Below are 19459 nucleotides of genomic sequence, written 5' to 3'. Positions count from 1 at the left end.
CTAGCAACAACAATTGAGCTTTCAAAAGAAGCGAGAGCGGACTTGGCGTTGTGTGTTTGTGTGTATGTGTGTGTGTGAACCCCTTATGGCAATAAGCCGGCGGCAGCGATAGGCCTCCACAAACGTTGAGCTGTCACCTCTTCCGCCATCCACCTTTGGTGGGTTTGGCTCGTGTGGCTTCATCTTTCTGTTGGGGGAGGTGGGGAGCAAGGGGGGGGTCAAAGCGAAAGAGTCCCACGGGGAGAGGAGGCGTGCGTGTGCTTGTCCAGGGGAGGAGACCACCGGCACGAACTGCCTGAGAAGGTGGGCAAGGAGGACATCCAAAGCAAAGCCGGTCCAAACAATAGAGAGAAAGGAGGGAGGCAGGTGGATGGGCAGAGCCGGACTGGCGCAAAGGAGGGTGGCTACTGCAGAAGGAGGTTGGGTTGCGGTGGGTGTGTACGGTCTGGGTGTGGCGTGTGCATGCCTTTTTTGGGGGAGAAAGCGGTGGAGAGGAACACCCTGCGTGTTCTCCAAGCGCTTTGGGAACGCCTGCCCCACCTCTCCTGCAGCCCCTTCATTGACAGCCCTGGACCAAAGCATTCCCAGCGAAGGGGCTACGAGAGGGGCGGGGCAGGCATTCCCAAACTGCTTGGAGAAAACCTTCTCACAGCCCCTTTGCTGGGAGCACTTTTGCTGAGCCAGCCCCTTCGCAGCCGCCCCTCTCCTCTAGCCCCGCCCTTCCAAAGTGTGGGGCTGCCACGTCCTGGCAGATTTCATCCCTCTTGCCGGGACAAGAGGATAGTGGTGGCGGTTTCCCTTTCAGAAGCAGTAACAGCACCGGGAATGTCAGGTCCACACACACACACACCGCCCCTCGCCCCTGAACAACGATAGGAATGCCAGCAGTAATGGGCAAAAGGGGTGAGTTTTGGGCTTTCACGCATTAGTATTCGCTTTTCCATTGATTCTACGGGAAACACTGTTTCATCTTACGAACTTTTCACCTTACGAACCTCATCCCAGAACCAATTAAGTTTGTAAGAAAAAAGGTATTACTGTATATGAAAACAAAACAGATAAATAATTAAGAATTTTGATTGAGAATTTGGCAATTGATACGATATTGTATTGTATTCTAATTTAAAGGTATGTCAATTTGTATTTCTGTAAGGTGTGGAGGAAAAAAAATTAAAAAATTATGCCCACCCCCCCAAAAAAGATAAATCAGTGCAGAATAAATAATAGAATGTCGTCGTTATTTTCAGCTATATTCTCTGACTTGTAGCATATGCTGGTAGAACCTCATATGGCACAGGATGGGCTGATTTAAATGAAGGGGGATTCTAAATCAAGAGAAAAAACTAATTGAATGAATTTTTCACATTAACTGGCAAACTGGTACAGGTCAAACAAGTAAGACTATTGTGTATACTGTTATATCATTCTTATCAGTGAAAGTATATAAAACTACTTTTAGAGGTAGACATGATGAGGTGTTGCTATTCATCACGAACTGGAATTTCCGTATTATATCTGGCAAAAGAACAGTAACATTACTTATTTTTCTGCTAATACTTTTTAATGTAATCTTTGAAAATCAAGATACCGTGGTGCACACTTTATGTAAGATCGAACTTCCACCTTGAAATGTAAGTTATTGCCAGTAGATGGAATAACACCCACCAATGGATTTCCTCCTCTCTCTCTTGACAAATTTGCCTTAATGTCTGACAGACATTCCAGAACAGATTAAAAGAAAAGAAAAGGTATAGGTGGGAGAGCAATAACATAACCTGAATTGAATACAAAATTTAGTGAATGGATTTGCAGGTTATGCTTAAGTTTTATCTTTCCGCTGTTTTAGAAGTTATTTAATTGATAACAAAATACAATGTTCCCTCAATATCCGCGGGGGATGCGTTCCGAGACCGCCCGCGAAAGTCGAATTTCCGCGAAGTAGAGATACGGAAGTAAATACAGTGATCCCCCGATCATTGCGAGGGTTCCGTTCCAGGACCCCTAGCAATGATCGGGTTTTTACTTCCGCAGCGCTAGCGAGGAGCCGGACTCAGCTGGGAAGCGGCGCTGGGGTTTCCCCACCGCCCACGCAAACTCCTCGCTGCCGCTCGCCCGCCCTTCGCCCGCCCACCCCGCTCGCTCGCGCCGCTTCCCAGCTGAGTCCAGAAGCGAATTCTCAGCTGGGAAGCGGCCCGAGCAAACGGCGTGGGCGGGAGAAGGGCGAGCGAGCCGCGGGCGCGCGGGCAGGCAGGCTGCGGACAAGCCGTTCGCTCGGGCCGCTTCCCAGATGAGTACTCAGCTGGGAAGCGGCCCCGAGCGAAGCGGCAGCAGCGAGGAGTTTGCGTGGGCTGTGGGGAAACTCCTCGCTGATGCCCGCCAAGAGGGGGAAGACCTAGGGAAGCCGCCCAGCAGCTGATCTGCCCGGCGCCATCTACGCATGCGTGCCCATAGAAAAAAAAGGGCGCGCATGCGCAGATGGTGTTTTTTGCTTCCGGGTTGCAAAATCGCCATATAGCCATTTCGCAATGATCGGGGTCGCAATACCCGGGGGATCACTGTACACCATTTTTAGCTATGGACAGTATCACAAGCCATCCCTTAACACTTTAAACCCTTAAATTACCATTTCCCATTCCCATAACAACCATTTAATCACCACTATTACTGGTGCTCACCATTGAATAAGAAACTTAGTGATCCTGATATTTATAAACATAATTATTTATTAACAATAATTATTTTTTTTGTTATTTATTTGCAAGAATTCTTAGTTTGGCGATGACATATGACATCATCGGGTTGGAAAAACCATGGTATAGAAAAAAACCCATGAAGTATTTCTTAATTAATATTTTTTGAAAAACCGTGGTATAGGCTATTCGCGAAGTTTGAACCCGCAAAAATTGAGGGAACACTGTACATTGGTTTGTGACAGGAAATGAACCTGTTGCAAAAGTTATAAAACCTTTGGAAATGACTGCATTTAGGTTGAAAGGAAAAATAATGATTATACATAATCAGATTGCTTTTCAATATTTATGTTCAACTGACACTATTCAAATTTGTGAATGAAGTTATAATTTGTGTATCTTTCTAATCAGGGATGATTTGGCTGATGGACCAATATTTAGCAGAAGCCTTTTACATCATCAGAGCTTTGAGAGATATCCTTCTCATCAGGAAAATCAGGCTGGTCCTTTCAATAGGAGACATGATGAGGACCATCACAATAGGGATGTTTTTCTCCATCAATCAGACTATAGCATGAACTATGAGGATAAACCAAGAGAAAATGATAGGGAAGGTGAACTACATAGAAAATCCTTTTATGCATTGGATGATAGAGGGCAGGAGCCAAAACGACCTCGATATGACGGAAATGACAGATTACTTCATATGAACATGGAACCACAGGGTTTCTTGTCAGGAACACAAAAGTACCATAAACAAAGTTTTAGTAGAAGTCCAAGTCCAACGTATCTCAACGAAGATTTTCGTGAACTTGAAAGTGTTAGAAGGAAAAGAAAAGAAGAGGAAATGAACAGAAACTTGAGTGGGGAACTGTCTGGCAATACCTATGTGATGACTGGTTCAACTAATCAAAGGGAATCGTCTGAACCTCAGTACCTTTATAGACCTGATGAGGTACCAGCAATGTCCAAAACATCTCTTTTGAAGAAACATGTGGATGATCATCATTCTGTACAGGTTTGAAACCACTCCAATCCATTTTTTGTTACTATTCTAATTTTTAAAAATATCTTTAATGCTTAATTTCAGCTGTGTTAGTTTTTGAGTATATTTCTCTCAAATGCCATTGAAAATTGTTGGTTTAGTACAGTGGAACCCCGACATAAGAGCTGCTCTACTTAAGAGCAACTCGAGATAAGAGCTGGGAGGGGAGAGATATTTTTGTTCTACTTACAAGCCCAAATTCGAGATACAAGCGCCAAGGAGCTGTCTCCTGAAGCCAAACGCTAACTTCCGCGTTCGGCTTCAGGAGACAGCTGCGAAGCGGCGCGCGTGTTTTAAAAGGTTGCAGCCGGCCTGGGGGGCTCGGGGGGGGGGGGGCTTGCAGCTTTCTTTCTTGCTCTTTTTCTTTCTCTCTTTTACCTTCCCTTCCTCTATTTCTTCTTTTCTTTCTCCTTCCCACCTTCTTCCCTCCCTCCCTCCCTTCACTCATTCCTCTCTTACTCTCCCCTTTCATAAGTTTCCTTGCTTCCTTCCTCTGTTCCTGTCCCTTCCCTCTTTCCTTCCTTCCTTCCCACCCTCCGTCCATTCATTCACCCATTCCTCTCTTGATCGCTTAAAGCCGGTCCCTGGTGCAAAAAGGGTTGGGGACCTCTGTCCTACAGGATTGGGTGGCAGAGAAGTTGAACATATGTAAATTTAAAAGTTTAAGAAAGTTTACAAGTTAAGTGAAAGAAACTTCATTATTCATTTATATGTACATGTACATTTCTTCATTAAAAACATGTCTTTCTGCATAATTTAGACTAACTTTGTGAGTTTTTTGAGGGCTGGAACCAATTAAAATTATTTACATTAATTCCTATGGGGAAAAGTCGTTCGAGATAAGAGCTGCTCGACTTAAGAGCCCAGGTCCGGAACGAATTAAACTCGTATCTCGAGGTACCACTGTATAAATCCTTTATAACTATCAGCTTGATTTCATTTGATCTAAATGAGGACTTTACTTGTTTTAAAATTCAGGGCACCAGTCTGTAAATCTTTAAGCAACTATGGTCATCCTAGAGAAGCATTTTCTTAATTTTAAAAGGAAAGAATATAATATTTTTAATGGCTACATGTTCAGTTTCAGTATGCTTGGGGATATTGGGGAAATGCCTTTGTTAGCCTTACAAAATTCACAGAAAAAATAGGTGAGTTTTTAAGACTCCTTGTTTATAAAAAGATTGAATGGGGAAAAATACCCATCTACATTTTTACTGAACTCCTGCAACATGAAAAGTGAGATCTCTTGCCACTCATACTCTGAAAACATATGTTTAAAGATGTACATTTGCTAAACAGAAAACATTTTTAACATGATAGAAGTATATATATTAATAGATTTATCAAATAAATTAATTAATATGCCACCAAACTCTTGAAGGATTCTGGGCAGCTTATCACAAACCCTCCCTCATCGTTTGTGTGTTAAGTCATTTCCTAAATGGATTGAATAGTGGATTGGTCTTTTCAATTACTCTAAGAATCAAACTTTTTGATTCTTACAAAAAATGCATTTTCCCAACGGTTTGACAAGGATTCTACTGCTTCCTATTTTACTCTTCCTCTATCCTGTTTGTTTTGGCAAGGTAAGCCCTTTCTAATCACTACAATAATGACAGAAGGAGCAACCACTGTTAGTCGTCCTCCCCCCCCCCCCCAAAAAAAAAATTTCACCCTCAGCAATCCTTCCAGCTACAGCAACACTGGAACTGTCAAACTTCTGATGCCATATCTGTGTTCAAAAGTAGTAATTTTGAGGGCTCTCATCTCTTGAAGGAATTCTCGGATTTAGAACTTGGTCTTCAAAGAAGAATCTTTGTGTAATAATGTCTGTTCTCTTCCCAAATCCAGTGTTCATTCTAAAAATCAGTTTCTGTCTTTCATAAAAGCCAGGAGCTGTGATTAACCATCTTTTTGACCCAGACCTGAAGAAGACCTCCTGGAGGAGGAATGACTTTTTGAACGTATGAGGAACTAAGATCCAGGGTAGATTTAAATCATGATTAAAATCGCTAGTAAAAAGCCTTGATTTAAATCAACTCGATTAAAATCATAATTTTTAAAGAGGTATTTCTTTCATTTCTTTTCTGAAGCACCTCCTCTGACCCGCTGTTGACTCAATGACAGTCCCCATATTGCAGAATATACAGCCTCGTGCTATATAACTAATTATTCTATCTTTAGATAGATTTTTACTCCAAAAATATTTTATTAAATATTTAAATTTTAAAAAATCTGATTTAAATAAGACATCTATTTTTTTATTTTTTTAAAAAACATTTTTTATCCACCCTGCTCAGATCTGTTTCCCAACAGCATTGGATTACTGCTTTGTGTCATTTTAAGAGTCTATATTAAGTTGCAAGATTTCTGTCTCAACCATATCCATATGGGTGTCTGTATGTGACTTTATTTATTGGATTTATATGCCGCCCCTCTCTGAAGACTTTGGCTTAGGAGTGTCAGTGTGTTGCTGTTTTGAGGGGGTAATTAGGAAAGCAATAGGCTCATCTGTATTCTCTACTGGTGGCTTCCAAGCAGAAGCATGCACATGGTCTTCGGTTTCCCAAGACACTGCAAACTGAATATTGAAATTTCTTTCTTTGGTAAATGTATCTTTCAGAGGATACGTTTTCACAGGATACATTTGAAGAGTGTTCGGAAACTTCAAAACGTGCAAAATGCAGCCGTGCGAGCGGTCATGGGTCCCCCTAGATATATACCCATGTCTCTCCAACACTCCGGGGACTGCACTAGTTGCCGATTGGTTTCTGGGCACAATTCAAAGTGTTGGTAATGACCTACAACGCCCTACATGGCATGGGACCAGATTACTTACCGGACCGCCTTCTGCCACATAAATACCAGCGGCTGGTTAGGTCCCACAGATTTGGCCTTCCAGGTCCCCTCAACCAGACAATGTCGTTTGGCGGGGCCTAGAGGAAGAGTCTTCTCTGTGGGGGACCCGACCCTCTGGAATCAGCTCGCCCAGAGATTCCTACTGCCCCCACCCTCCTTGTCTTCCGCAAGAGTTTTTAAGAGTCATCTATGTCGCCAGGCCTGGGGCAATTAAATCTGCCGGCCCTGATTAATAATTGTGATACATGGTGTGATTGTATTGTTTGATTGATTGATTAATACATAGGGTTTTTAGCTATAGTTTTTTTAATGTATTAGATTTGTACTGTATGCTGTTTTTTTATATCTACTCTGTGAGCTGCCCCGAGTTTTCAAAGGACAGCATACAAATATAATAATAATAATTATTATTATTATTATTATTATTATTATTATTATTTGTGTCTGATTGCATTCTGCATGTTCCAGCACAGTGAAATTATTTTGGTATGTCCCTTGTTTGATTGATTGTATGCCACCCCTCTCCAAGGACTCGGGGCGGCTCACAACATATATAAAAACATAGTAATAAATCTAATCCAATTAATATAATTAAAAACCTTAAAAATCCTAAAATAATTTATTTTTTGAATTGTAACATAAAGTTAGGTAAACTTAATCAGGCTTAAGTGGTGAATTGATTAGTGATTTATATTGGCCTTCAGATAAGACTGTCAAGGCTATGGAAGAAGTACTGTAGTAGAAGGAGAAAATTAGGGGAAAAGATACTAATCAATAAATACCTACCTACATACATACATACATACATACATACTGTATTGAATTGCTTTAGTCTTACAGGATACCCTAAAATAGTTAGATCGTGGTGAAGAAAAGGAAGAAAATGTTAAATAGAAACTTTTCTATTCCCTTAGGTTGTCTTCCAGACCTGTATTGTAAGCCAGAAATTATCCAGAAACTTTTGAGTATGAATTTATGGATATTTAATTTAATTTAATTTAATCAGCTTGATTCCCTTTCATGACTCCACATTAGATATCTTGCAAATGGTTAACTTCTTGGAAGTTTTCTTCCCCATTCCCCTGAGAAGATGTGACTGGGAGGGGAAGGGTGAGGCCAGGCTAGTTAGTAGTGTTATTTACTGATTCTCGAAACTGCACATAATTGCTGCCACCAATTCTATAGAACCTGTTCAAATTTGATGAAGTTCACCCCTGCCAGTATCGCTATGAGTTTTTGAGTCTCATTTTTTCTTTTTATAATTTCCTGCTTGGGATTTAAACTATTGACTATAATCCAACTACATGAAGATGTGTTATGAAATGGACTACTTGATTACATTAATTATGGAATGCAGTAACAAATTGTGATTTTTTTTTCTTTTTTAGCCTGAAGACTTTTGTAGCAGTTCTTCCTCTATTAAAGACCCCTCACTTCTTCCAAATCATTCTTCTTTGCCCCAGCATAGTGGACTTGCTCACATCTCATTGGAGGTAGACAGTTTCCTCAAACAATTCAACAAAAGTGCAGATGCAGAGTCTACCAGTAAGGAAACTCAAGGCAGTGAGCCTGACTGGAGACCATTCTCTGGTGCGCATAAAAATACACTTCCTGCTGAACAAAACTCTGAAAATTTTCTAAAACAAAAAGAGCCTCATGAGTCAACATCAGAGTCTGTTGACCATCCTGGTGATTTCCTGCTTCCCCGTGAAAGAGCCAGCCAGGATGGAAGTGGCTTTTCACGTATTCGTGATGACAATGATTGTAATACCAGCTCTCCATCTACTCAAAAACTAACACTGAGTGATGGAAAATCTGTAAGCCAAAAAGTAGGTTCTCCACTTCCTTCGTCTGTAAAACCAGAATCAATGGATGAATCCGGACCACAGTATGAGAAGATTTATAATTTGCTTAAGACAATTGGTCTTGACATTGGGGTGGCCGAAATAGGTAAACTTGCCGCTCGTACGCAGGAGCGTCTTTATGGAAAAAAGTCATCCCGTTCACTTGATCGTTATTCAGGAGCTTCTTCTAAACCAGAAATGTGGGAGAAGAGTTGTAATCGCAGTAAAACTTATTCTCCAGAATCAAATCAGAAGCCTTCTCTCTCACCCAGAGGTTCTTATCCATTATCTAAAGTGATATCCTCTGTTACCGAATCTGAGCACAATATGAGCAAAATGGTACGACGAGATAATCCTATTGCCACAGTTGAGCAGTCTGTTCCTCCACTATCTCTAATTCCATCAGCTCCATCATCTCTTCATAACTTGTCGCCTGCATCCACCTCTGTTTCCCAATATAGACTTCCAGGCTTTTCACCCTTTCCTACACCACAATTACCACAAAACTATCCTCCTCCCACAATGCCCCCTCCTGGCTATGATCCGTATGGACAACATGTGGCCTATGCAGCTTCAGGCTGGCCCATGTACGCTCAGCAGACTCACCCTGGGCTTACAGATATGCATGGGCGTGTCCCACTAACGGGGACACCAAATCCAGCACGGCCCAATCTTAGAGTTATTGAGACAGTTTCCACAGCCAAAGGAACTTCTGATATGAAAAGAGATGGCTCTGGGCTTGTACAAATCCCCACAGTAGCTCCTTATTCAAAATTACATCCTCCATTCTCTCAACCTTCACTAAGAAGTTCTAAAGAAAGAATAGCTGATGAAAAAAGTGGAGTTTCTAGGAAACAAAAGGTAGGTATTTTTTAAATATATAAATGTGTACATTATATACATATATATATATTTGTTTTCGTAGATTTTCACGGGTATATGTATGTAGATTGTTCTGAGTTCGGGTCTATGCTACGTTTCGGTGAAATCACATTCACCATCATCAGGCTGAAGTTTTAAGCTTCGTGTTGTTGTAAATATAGTTTACATTTATATATATATTTACAGCAGCACTTCAGTGAATATAACCGTCAAAATCTACGAAATATATAGATATATGTCGATTGTTCTGAGTTCGGGTTTTGCCCCGTGTAATATTTTGCATGTCTATGCGACGTTTCGGTGAAATCACATTCACCATCATCAGGCTGAAGTTGTAAGCTTCGTGCTGCGGTAAATATAGTTATATTTATAAATATATATATATATCCAGACAGAGTGATACCTTGTCTTACGAACTTAATTGGTTCTGGGAGAATGTTCGTAAGGTGAAAAGTTCATAAGATGAAACAATGTTTCCCGTAGGAATCAATGGAAAACCGATTAATGCATGCAAGCACAAAATTCAACCCTTTTTCCAGCCAAAGCGCTCGTTTTTGCACTGGTGGGATTTCCCTGAGGCTCCCTTCCATGGGAAACCACATCTCCGGACTTCGGTGTTTTTGCGATTCTGCGATTTCGCTGAGGATTCCCTCGCTGGGAAACTCCACCTCCGGACTTCCATTGCCAGCGAAGCATCTGTATTGGCGCTGCTGGGATTCCCCTATTGGGAATCCCCTGCAGCATCTCACAAGCACAGAAGTCCGGAGGTGGGGTTTCCCATGGAGGGGAGCCTCAGGGAATTCCCAGGAGCGCAAAAAGGGGCGCTTTGCTTGCAACGGAAGTCCGGAAGCGGGGCATCCCAGCGGTGGCGGCGGGTTCGTAGGGTGAAAATAGTTTGTAAGAAGAGGCAAAAAAATGTCCAATCCTGGGCTCGTATCTTGAAAAGTTTGTATGACGGGGGGTTCGTAAGAAGAGGTATCGCTGTTTCCTAGTTTCCCTTAATTTTAAAAATTCAGCAAAAACATGTGAGATACAGTAATACCTCGTCTTATGAACTTAATTGGTTCCAGGATGAGGTTCGTCAGGCAAAAGGTTCGTAAGACAAAACAATGTTTCCCATAGGAAACAATGTAAAGTCAATTAATGCGTGCAAGCAAAAAACAACAATGCACAAACGACGCTCCGCTGGGCGCCGCCGCCCGGCTGTCACCTTTTGAAACAGTCGGGCGATTCTCAACATTCTCCCGAATGCCGAACCTGGAAGTTCGGCAAAAGTTCAGGTTCGGGAGGCCGCGGAGGAGCCCCGCCACATGGCTGTCGCGTTTTGAAATTGCTGGGGGGGCTTCTCGGTGTCCTCCTGAACCCAAACGCCAAACCCGAGCTTTTGCCGAACTTCCGGGTTTGGCGTTTGGGAAACCGCTGAGAAGCCCCGCCGCCCGGCTGTCGCCTTTTGAAATAGCCGGGGTGGGGGGGCTTCTCGGCGTTCTCTCGAACGCCAAACCCGGAAGTTCAGCAAAAGTTCAGGTTCGGCGTTCAGGTTTGGGAGGACGCCGAGAAGCCCCACCGCCTGGCTGTCAGCTTTGCAAAAGAGCCGCGGAGCTGTCAGCCAGTTGGGAGGCTCAAACAGAGGTGGGGAATCCCAATATGGAATTCCATGGGCGGAGCTTTGACGTAACGAAGACATCCTTCCTGGAGTCCACGTTTCAGCCGGCCAGGAAGGACGTCTCCGTGACGTCAAAGCTCCGCCCATGGAATTCCATATTGGGATTCCCCACCTCCCTTTGAGCCTCCCGACCAGCCGACAGCTTCGCGGCTCTTTTGCAAAGCTGAAACAAACTTCATAAATGTGTTTCTAGTCGGACTATCCCATAATATGAGAAACAGATACTACTTTGAACCTGGAGCAAAATAGCGTCACTTGAAATGTTCTATTGGAATGGTCAGGTTGTTTGTGTTTTCTGAGAAAATAAAACTCAACATGTTTTAAGTGACTTATAAAAATATGTTGTTTTGAGCTTGAAATAATTAAGATACTGTATTCCATATCTTGAACAAATAGTTTATTTAAAGATTGCTTTTGTGACCAAAAACTTTTTTTTCCTTTTTATTGTACGAACAAAACAGAATATTTTGCTGTGGTGTCAAAAGAGTTTTATTTTATTTTATTTATACTTTATCCTCCATTACTTGTGACTTACTTAAAATTTACTCATAGGCTATAGTGCCTCCCAGGAGAAGATATTTAATGCTAAAAAACTTTGGTTACTGAAAAATAAATACAGATGGAACTTATAACGAAAGAGATGCTATCTCTGATAAAAGCTAAATTTGCACAATTATCAAATGATTATTCAAAAGTAATTATTCAAATTGCTTGAATTCACGGTTGCAATGTACATTTCCACACTGATGTCTGTAATGTTGCTTTTTCTTTTGCTAAGGAAGATGGTGGTTGATGCATGTTTTTTCTTCCACACTTTTTAGGTAATAGAAGAAATTGTGAAGTTGAAAGCTGAACAAGAAACACGGCAAAAAAACCTACATGATCTCAGTGCTGAATTAAACAGACTTTCGGAGCCAGAAGGTACTATTTCTTCTCATACCCCATTCTTCACACAGGCAAAAGACGTGGCAGCAGAGGTTCTCAGGCATCCTGCACCGCTGCAGTGTCCTTTGCCTGGGCCAAGAATACCGGAGACATCTGTGGCCGCCCTGCATGGAGCTTGAAGGCAGTGCTTGTGGCTTTAAATTCAGTTACTGTGGATTTATCTACCATGTCTGCTGGAAGTTTGTTCCAAGGATCTACTACTCGCCATTAACAATAACTCTCTGATGTCTATGCTTCAGCCAGCTGCAAATCCATTGAACTATCCAGGGATTAAGTCCAATCTTCAGTAATTTATCTATCAGCTCTTTATGTGGAATTGTATCAAAGGCTTAGCTGAAGTCCAGGTAGGCAATATCCACGGCACCATCTTCATCCAACACCTTTGTGACATAGTCAAAGAAATCAGGGTTGAGTTTGAGTCTGTTGACACCCATCCAGACCCTAACAGCCTCCAGGCACTGGCACATCACTTCCATTGCTTCGTTGACTGGTCATGGGGTGGAGATATAAAACTGGGTATCAGCAGCAGCATACTGATGATACCTCACCCCATGCCCTTGGATGATCTCACCCAGCGGTTTCATGTAGATATTAAACAGCAAGGGGGAGAGGACTGACCGCTGAGGCACCGCCACAAGGGAGCAACTTAGAGGTCGACCCCTCACTAACACCGACTGCGACCAACCAGAGAGGTAGGAGGAGAACCACTGAAGAACAGTGCCTCCCACTCCCAACCCCTCCAGCCGGCGCAGAAGAACAGACTTGGGGCGGCTCACAACAATAGTGAACACAATGTAAAATACAAATCTAATATTTAAAAAACTAAAAAACCCATAATTAAAAAACATACATACAGCATACCATACACAAATTATATAGGCCTGGGGAAGATGTCTCAATTCCTCCATGCCTGATGGCAGAGGTGGGTCTTAAGAAGTTTACTAAAGGCAAGGAGGGTGGGGGAAATCCTAATCTCAGGGGGAGCTGGTTCCAGAGGGTCGGGGCCGCCACAGAGAAGACTCTTCCCCTGGGTCCCGCTAACCGACATTGTTTAGTCGACGTGACCCAGAGAAGGCCAACTCTGGGACCTAACTGGTTGCTGGGATTCGTGCAGCAGAATCCGGTCTCAGAGATATTCTGGCCCAATGCCATGAAGGGCTTTATAGGTCATAACCAACACTTTGAATTGTGACCGGAAACTGATCAGCAACCAATGCAGACTGCGGAGTGTTGATGTAACATGGGCATATTTAGGGAAGCCCATGATTGCTTTCGCAGCTGCATTTTGCACGATCTGAAGTTTCCGAACACTCTTCAAAGGTAGCCCCATGCAGAGAGTGTTACAGTAGTCGAACCTCGAGGTGATGAGTGGCATGAGTGACTGTGAGCAATGACTCCCAGTCCAGATAGGGCCGCAACTGGTGCACCAGGCGAACCTGGGCAAACCCAAAATGTCTTAGCACATGGTTATACTCTTTTATGATCCATCACACTGTGGTAATCAAAAAAGATCTGGCTCTAGTGAAATAGCTGGATATTATCTTGAGCACATATTATGAGTTTGGAGGAACTGCTTGGCTTCAGTATGATGAACTGAGACTATAGGGTCCAGGATTTGTGGCTTCAAGCCACTCAGTTGTCTAAGGCTAGCAGAAGCAATCGCATTTCTTCCCACAGAAAAGCAACTCAGCACAGGCCCCCTTCCTTGGAGCGGGGCAGGGCATTTTTGAGTATGGAGCAAAGGGTTTTTGTTCAAAGCAACAGTGCAGATTTCGCCATGACTGTGGATGGAGTGGTGGGGGCACCGCACCTCTGTATGCAATAGAGGTTGGGGGGACAGGCTTGGAAAAGAGCAGGGCAATGAGGTCAGGCAATAGCAGACCCAACATCGGGGAAAAGGGCCCCACTCCAATTAGATTGGATAGACTCGATGCTTGGTTACAGGGGTATACCCCAAAGGAGCAGGTGGCAACATTGTTGAAGGGCTTTAAGGAAGGTTTTAGGATCCCATATGAAGGGCCCAGGAAGGCCTTCATGACTCATGATTTGAGGTCAATTAAAGCATGGAAAGGATTGTAATAATGAAAATTGATAAGGAGATTAAAGAAGGTAGGATGATAGGACCTTTCCAAGCTCCTCCCATAAGCTCACTCAGGGTGTCAACAGGATGAAGGGCGCGTTCAGGCTTATCTACCACTTATCCTTTCCCCCTTGGGGAGTCGGTGAACAAATTCATACCCAAATCATTGTGCTGTATGCATCATTCAATTCCGTAGTACAGATTATACGGGCCTGTGATAAGGGGGCACTGATGGGCAAGTGTGACATCAAATCTGCCTTCAGTTTGCTACCTGTGCACCCAGATGATTTCAACCTTTTAGGTTTCTGTTTTGAAGGAGGTTTCTACATAAAGAAAGAAGAGTAGAGAAGAAGCTGGTAACTACAGGCCAGTTAGCTTGACATCAGTTATCGTTAAAATAATGGAGACTCTACTCAAAAAGAGGATAAATCAGCACCTAAAAAACAATAACTTATTAGACCCAAATCAGCATGGCTTTACTGAGGGCAAATCATGTCAGACTAATTTCATTGATTTCTTTGACTATGTCACAAAGGTGTTAGATGAAGATAGTGCCATGGATATTGCCTATCTGGACTTCAGCAAAGCCTTTGATACGGTTCCACATAAAGAGCTAATAGATAAATTAGTGAAGATTGGACTTAATCTCTGGATACTTCTCTGGATAGTTCAGTGGATTTGCAGTTGGCTGAAGCATAGACATCAGAGAGTTATTGTTAGTGGCGAGTATTCTGAGCAGTGACGGGTTACAAACGGTGTGCCACAAGGGTCTATTCTGGGTCCTGTTCTTTTTAATATGTTTGTGAGTGACAGAGGGGAAAGTTTGGTAGGGAAGGTTTGTCTATTTGCCGATGACTCTAAAGTGTGCAATAGGGTTAATATTCCTGGAGACATCTGTAATATGGTAAATGATTTAGCTTTACTGGATTAATCGTCAAAGCAATGGAAACTGCAGTTTAATGTTTTCAAATGTAAAATAATGCACTTGGGGAAAAGGAATCCTCAATCTGAGTATTGTATTGGCAGTTCTGTATTAGCAAAAACTTCAGAAGAGAAGGATTATGGGGTAGTGATTTCTGACAGTCTCAAAATGGGTGATCAGTGTGGTCGGGCGGTAGGAAAAGGAAGTAGGATGCTTGGCTGCATAGCTAGAGGTATAACAAGCAAGCAGAGGGAGATTGTGATCCCGCTGTATAGAGCGCTGGTGAGACCACATTTGGAATACTGTGTTCAGTTCTGGAGATCTCACCTACAAAAAGATATTGACAAAATTGAACGGGTCCAAAGACGAGCTACAAGAATGGTGATAGGTCTAAAGCAGTGGTCCCCAACGTTTTTTCCACCAGGGACCAGTTTCAGGAAGGCAATTTTTCTATGGCCCGGTGGGGGCGGAAAGGGGTATGGTTGGGGGCGGGATTAAGCATGGGGGTGCTGGTCCTTCCCGCCCCTCTTTCCCGCCATCGCCCTGTGGCCGGCAGAACCTGCCTCCCAAACCCTCTTGCCCGGCGGCAGGTGAAGCGCTGGAGGGAGGGGGTCAGGCCGGCCCTCCTGCCTCCCCCCCCCAGCCAAAAACGCAAAGGTGTGCCACGGCAGAAGCCAAAAGAGGCTTGAGCCTCCCGGTCCTTCCCGCCCCTCTGTCCCGTCCATCGCCCTGTGGCCGGCAGAACCTGCCTCCCGAGGCCTCTTTCCCAGCAGGAGATGAAGCACTGGAGGGAGGGGGCGGCGGCAGGAGGACTGGCAGCTGCTGACTCCACGGACCGGTGCAACATGCCCCGCAGACTGGTACTGGTCCGCGGACCGGCGCTTGGGGAGCCCTGGTCTAAAGCATAAAACGTATCAGGAAAGACTTAACGAACTCAATCTGTATAGTCTGGAGGATAGAAGGAAAAGGTGGGACATGATGGAAACATTTAAATATGTTAAAGGGTTAAATAAGGTTCAGGAGGGAAGTGTTTTTAATAGGAAAGTGAACACAAGAACAAGGGGACACAATCTGAAGTTAGTTGGGGGAAAGATCAAAAGCAACGTGAGAAAATATTATTTCACTGAAAGAGTAGTAGATCCTTGGAACAAACTTCCAGCAGACGTGGTTGGTAAATCCACAGTAACTGAATTTAAACATGCCTGGGATAAACATATATCCATCCTAAGATAAAATACAGAAAATAGTATAAGGGCAGACTAGATGGATTATGAGGTCTTTTTCTGCCGTCAGTCTTCTATGTTTCTATGTTTCTAGATTGGGCTCTTATGGGATGTTCAATATCTTTGCCCATTATTTGAGCGTTTCCGTTACTTTCTGGACTGGGCTCATAGACAGTGGACTGGGTCAGCAGCGATAGTGCACTCTCTGGATGATTTCTTGATGGCAGGGCCAGCCCACAGGGACCTGTACAAGGAAAGAATAAGGGCTTTTAAAGCATTATGTGCAAAATTAGGGATCCCCCTAGGGCAGGAGAAAACCAAGGGCCCTTTCACAACCATCAGGTTTTTGGGCATTGAGTTTGACCTAGTGAAGTACTGCTGTAGTTTGCCAGCAGGGAAACTGAATAAACTATGTGGCAAGATCAGGGAGGTTATGTCCACAAGGAAGGTAACCCTCAAGCAGGTTCAAGAGTGGGCGGGTTTGCTCAACTTTGCTTGCAGGGTGGCACCCCCGGATCGCGCCTTCTGTAGGCAATTATATTCAGTTATGGGTGGTCTAGAGAGGCCTCACCACAGGGTACGTCTGAGCACTGAAATCAGGGAGGACTTAGTTACGTGGCTTGATTTTCTGGAACGTTACAGTGGAGTGGCTTTTTAGAGGCAGGAGCATTTGCTAGAGGCAGAGCTACAGTAAAATCAGATGCTGCTGGAGCATTAGGTTGCATGGTGGTCCTAGGTGATCAATGGTGCCACTCCACATGGCCGGGGGAATTGGCTGTCAAGTGACGTTTGCAGGGATTTAAGATTTCCTGAATTCTTCCCTATAGTAGTTGCTGTGGAGATTTGGTATCAGCTTGCAGAGAGAACGTTTCCCTTTTGGTGTGATAATTGAAGCTGTGGCCCACATTATTAACACTTTGTCATCCAGGAATTAGCAGGTCATGTGCCTGGTTCATTATTTTGTAAGCAGGTGCCTGGACCCCAGCATTTTATTTTTGGCACACGCTGGCATTGAGAATAACATGGCTGACATGCTTTCACATGGACAGTTGGCCAGGTTACGGCAGCTGGCACCTGGAGCAAAGACATGCGCGTAAGAAGTGCCCCAGCACCTGTGAAAGCTTGGAGAGCAGAGGTGAACAGGGCAGTTAATGTGTTGGTGGCATCTACCACCCAGACAGCATACCAGCAGGCAGGTAGGGAATTTTGGGCCTTTCGTCATCAGAGGGGCTTTGAGCAATTCTGGCCCATCCCGGTCTAGCAGCTTCCTGAATTCTGTGTCGGCTGGGTATGCCTGGTGTCAACATTCGGTAAATATACCACCAAGAGGGGACAAGGCACGGGTTACCTATTTATCCATCAGGACGGCACACCTTTAACCAGATATCAGTTTTGGGCAGTGGCCAGGATGGTGTTGTGTAGGTTGGGTCTAGACTCCAACAACTAGGGCACCCACTCCTTCGGGATTGGGGCTGCCAGAACAGCAGCAACCTCTGGTTTTAGCGCTGAGCAGATCCAGGCGATTGGCAGGTGGAAATGGAAAACTTCCAACACCTACATTCATGTTCCGAAATAAGATCCATGTGAGGTCCAAGTTTAACACTGTTTTGTTTCTACTTTTTCTCAGGCTGCCTTGCGAGTGAGAAGCCTCTGGTGCTAATTTGTGGCCACAACACACTATTTTGGGCTGGCAAAAGAGCAGAAAAGTCAGGGCTTGGAAGACAGCTGGAGCTGAGCCAGTGGGCCAGAGTGCAGTGGCTGAGCCGAAAGAACATGCGTTGGGAAGAGCTCCTGCCTTTCCTCTTTGACAGAGGTTATGTGAAAGTTGTGCCCAGATGGCTTGTAATACACCTTGGTGGCGATGACATTGATCTGATGATTGGCTTGGCCTGGGTGAGCCAAGCCAGAGATGATCTCCAATTGATCAAGGAGCGATGGCCAGACACACAGCTCGTGTGGTCTGACATAATTATGCATAAAATGTGGTGCAAGTACCGTATGGATAAAACTAGGAAAGGTGTGAATAAGGCAATGGGAAACACTGTCCTGAAACTGGGGGGACAAGTTATACACCATCCAGACATCCACATATCCAACCGAGGTGTCTACAAAAATACTGTACGCTTGACAGCTGTGGGTAATGATATATTTCTTTCAGACCTGCAGAGGTGCCTGCAACAGCTGGTGCAGCCTGGGGGAAGTCAAGGTGTCTAAATAGAAATTTGACCCCCTGCTATAGTAGATGGGTCTGGAAAGGGGTGTTTTATTTATTTATTTTTTATTTATTAATTGTACTTATATGCCGATTATGTTAGCAGCCTCTGCGTGTCCTCCCTCAGGGCACCTTTTGGAAGGTGATGGGTTTCCCCTCTCCAGACGTTCCGGGCATGTAGGGCCTGAGTGATGAAGAGGGGGTGCCCTTGGGGCTCACCTGCTCAGGCCTTCAGAATGGGATCTGGGGGGTGAGCCTTCCCACAGGTCATATGGTGCGGTGGAGATCAAGGGAAGGGCCACTGTACCCTCCCCTTGCTTAGCAAAGAGCTTCACCCATAGTTGCTTAGAAATATTATTTGATAGGGAATTCTGCCCCATTTAGGTTTTTACCTTTGTAGGTCTACACTATTTGTATCATAATAAAAGTGATCCATTAATACCCAGCTCTCTGGTCCGTGTGTTTCTTTCCACGTCCAAAGCAAATTAAGACTCCCAGTAATGCATAAGGGCTTATGCCCAATTTGGTTCGATAGAAATCCTTTAAGGAGTATAGTAGCAGATTTCTAAGGCAGACTAGAAAGCTGGGTAAACAATATCTAGAAAGAAAATGATAACAAACTGTAGCCTATGAAGATCAAGGATCAAAGCTTCCTGTCCAGTAACTATCAGCTCCATTCTCTTCCCCTATACTGTATATCTTTGTGGAATCAGCCAAGGTCGTTCATATAGGAGACGTTCTGCTCATAAAACTGTCTTGACCACAAAGGATTCTGCATGTTACAAATGCTGCTGCTTTGCCCCGAAGCAAAGGGCCAGCTGTTAAAGGAGGGGTTGAGAACTTTTGAGCTACCTATAAGCAAAACTCCCACGAAGCCAAGGAGTCGAAGCCACCCGTGTATGCCAGCTACAAGACATTTCATATTCATACTCCCTACGCAATTTCGGTTTTCATGGATCGGTGGACTGAATTTGAACCGTTTCCCTTCATGCTGCCCGCTTCATAAGGAAGAAAAAGCCAAGGCAGAATTCAAATGCTGGATTTCTTTCCTTAAACCTTAAAACACATCTTATAAAAGATTCATTTTGGGGAAC

General features: G+C 43.9%; 1 protein-coding gene across 1 annotated transcript in view; it reads left to right on the top strand.

Moving 5' to 3' along the window:
• The window catches only part of LOC139157422 (zinc finger protein 318-like), a 39265-nt gene extending 20455 nt beyond the window's left edge, over positions 1-18810 (top strand). The window contains exons 3-6 of the mRNA XM_070734173.1: positions 3102-3708; positions 7983-9299; positions 11805-11904; positions 17781-18810. Of these exons, the coding sequence (XP_070590274.1) occupies positions 3102-3708; positions 7983-9299; positions 11805-11904; positions 17781-18367 (2611 nt within the window). The 3' untranslated portion in view covers positions 18368-18810. The remainder of the gene's footprint in view (positions 1-3101; positions 3709-7982; positions 9300-11804; positions 11905-17780) is intronic.
• The last annotated feature ends 649 nt before the right edge of the window (positions 18811-19459 follow it).

The sequence above is a fragment of the Erythrolamprus reginae genome, chromosome 1, assembly GCF_031021105.1.
Source record: "Erythrolamprus reginae isolate rEryReg1 chromosome 1, rEryReg1.hap1, whole genome shotgun sequence".
Lineage (NCBI taxonomy): Eukaryota > Metazoa > Chordata > Lepidosauria > Squamata > Dipsadidae > Erythrolamprus > Erythrolamprus reginae.
The sequence above is the reverse complement of the archived record's forward strand: the minus strand, read 5'-3'. Positions and strand labels throughout refer to the sequence as shown.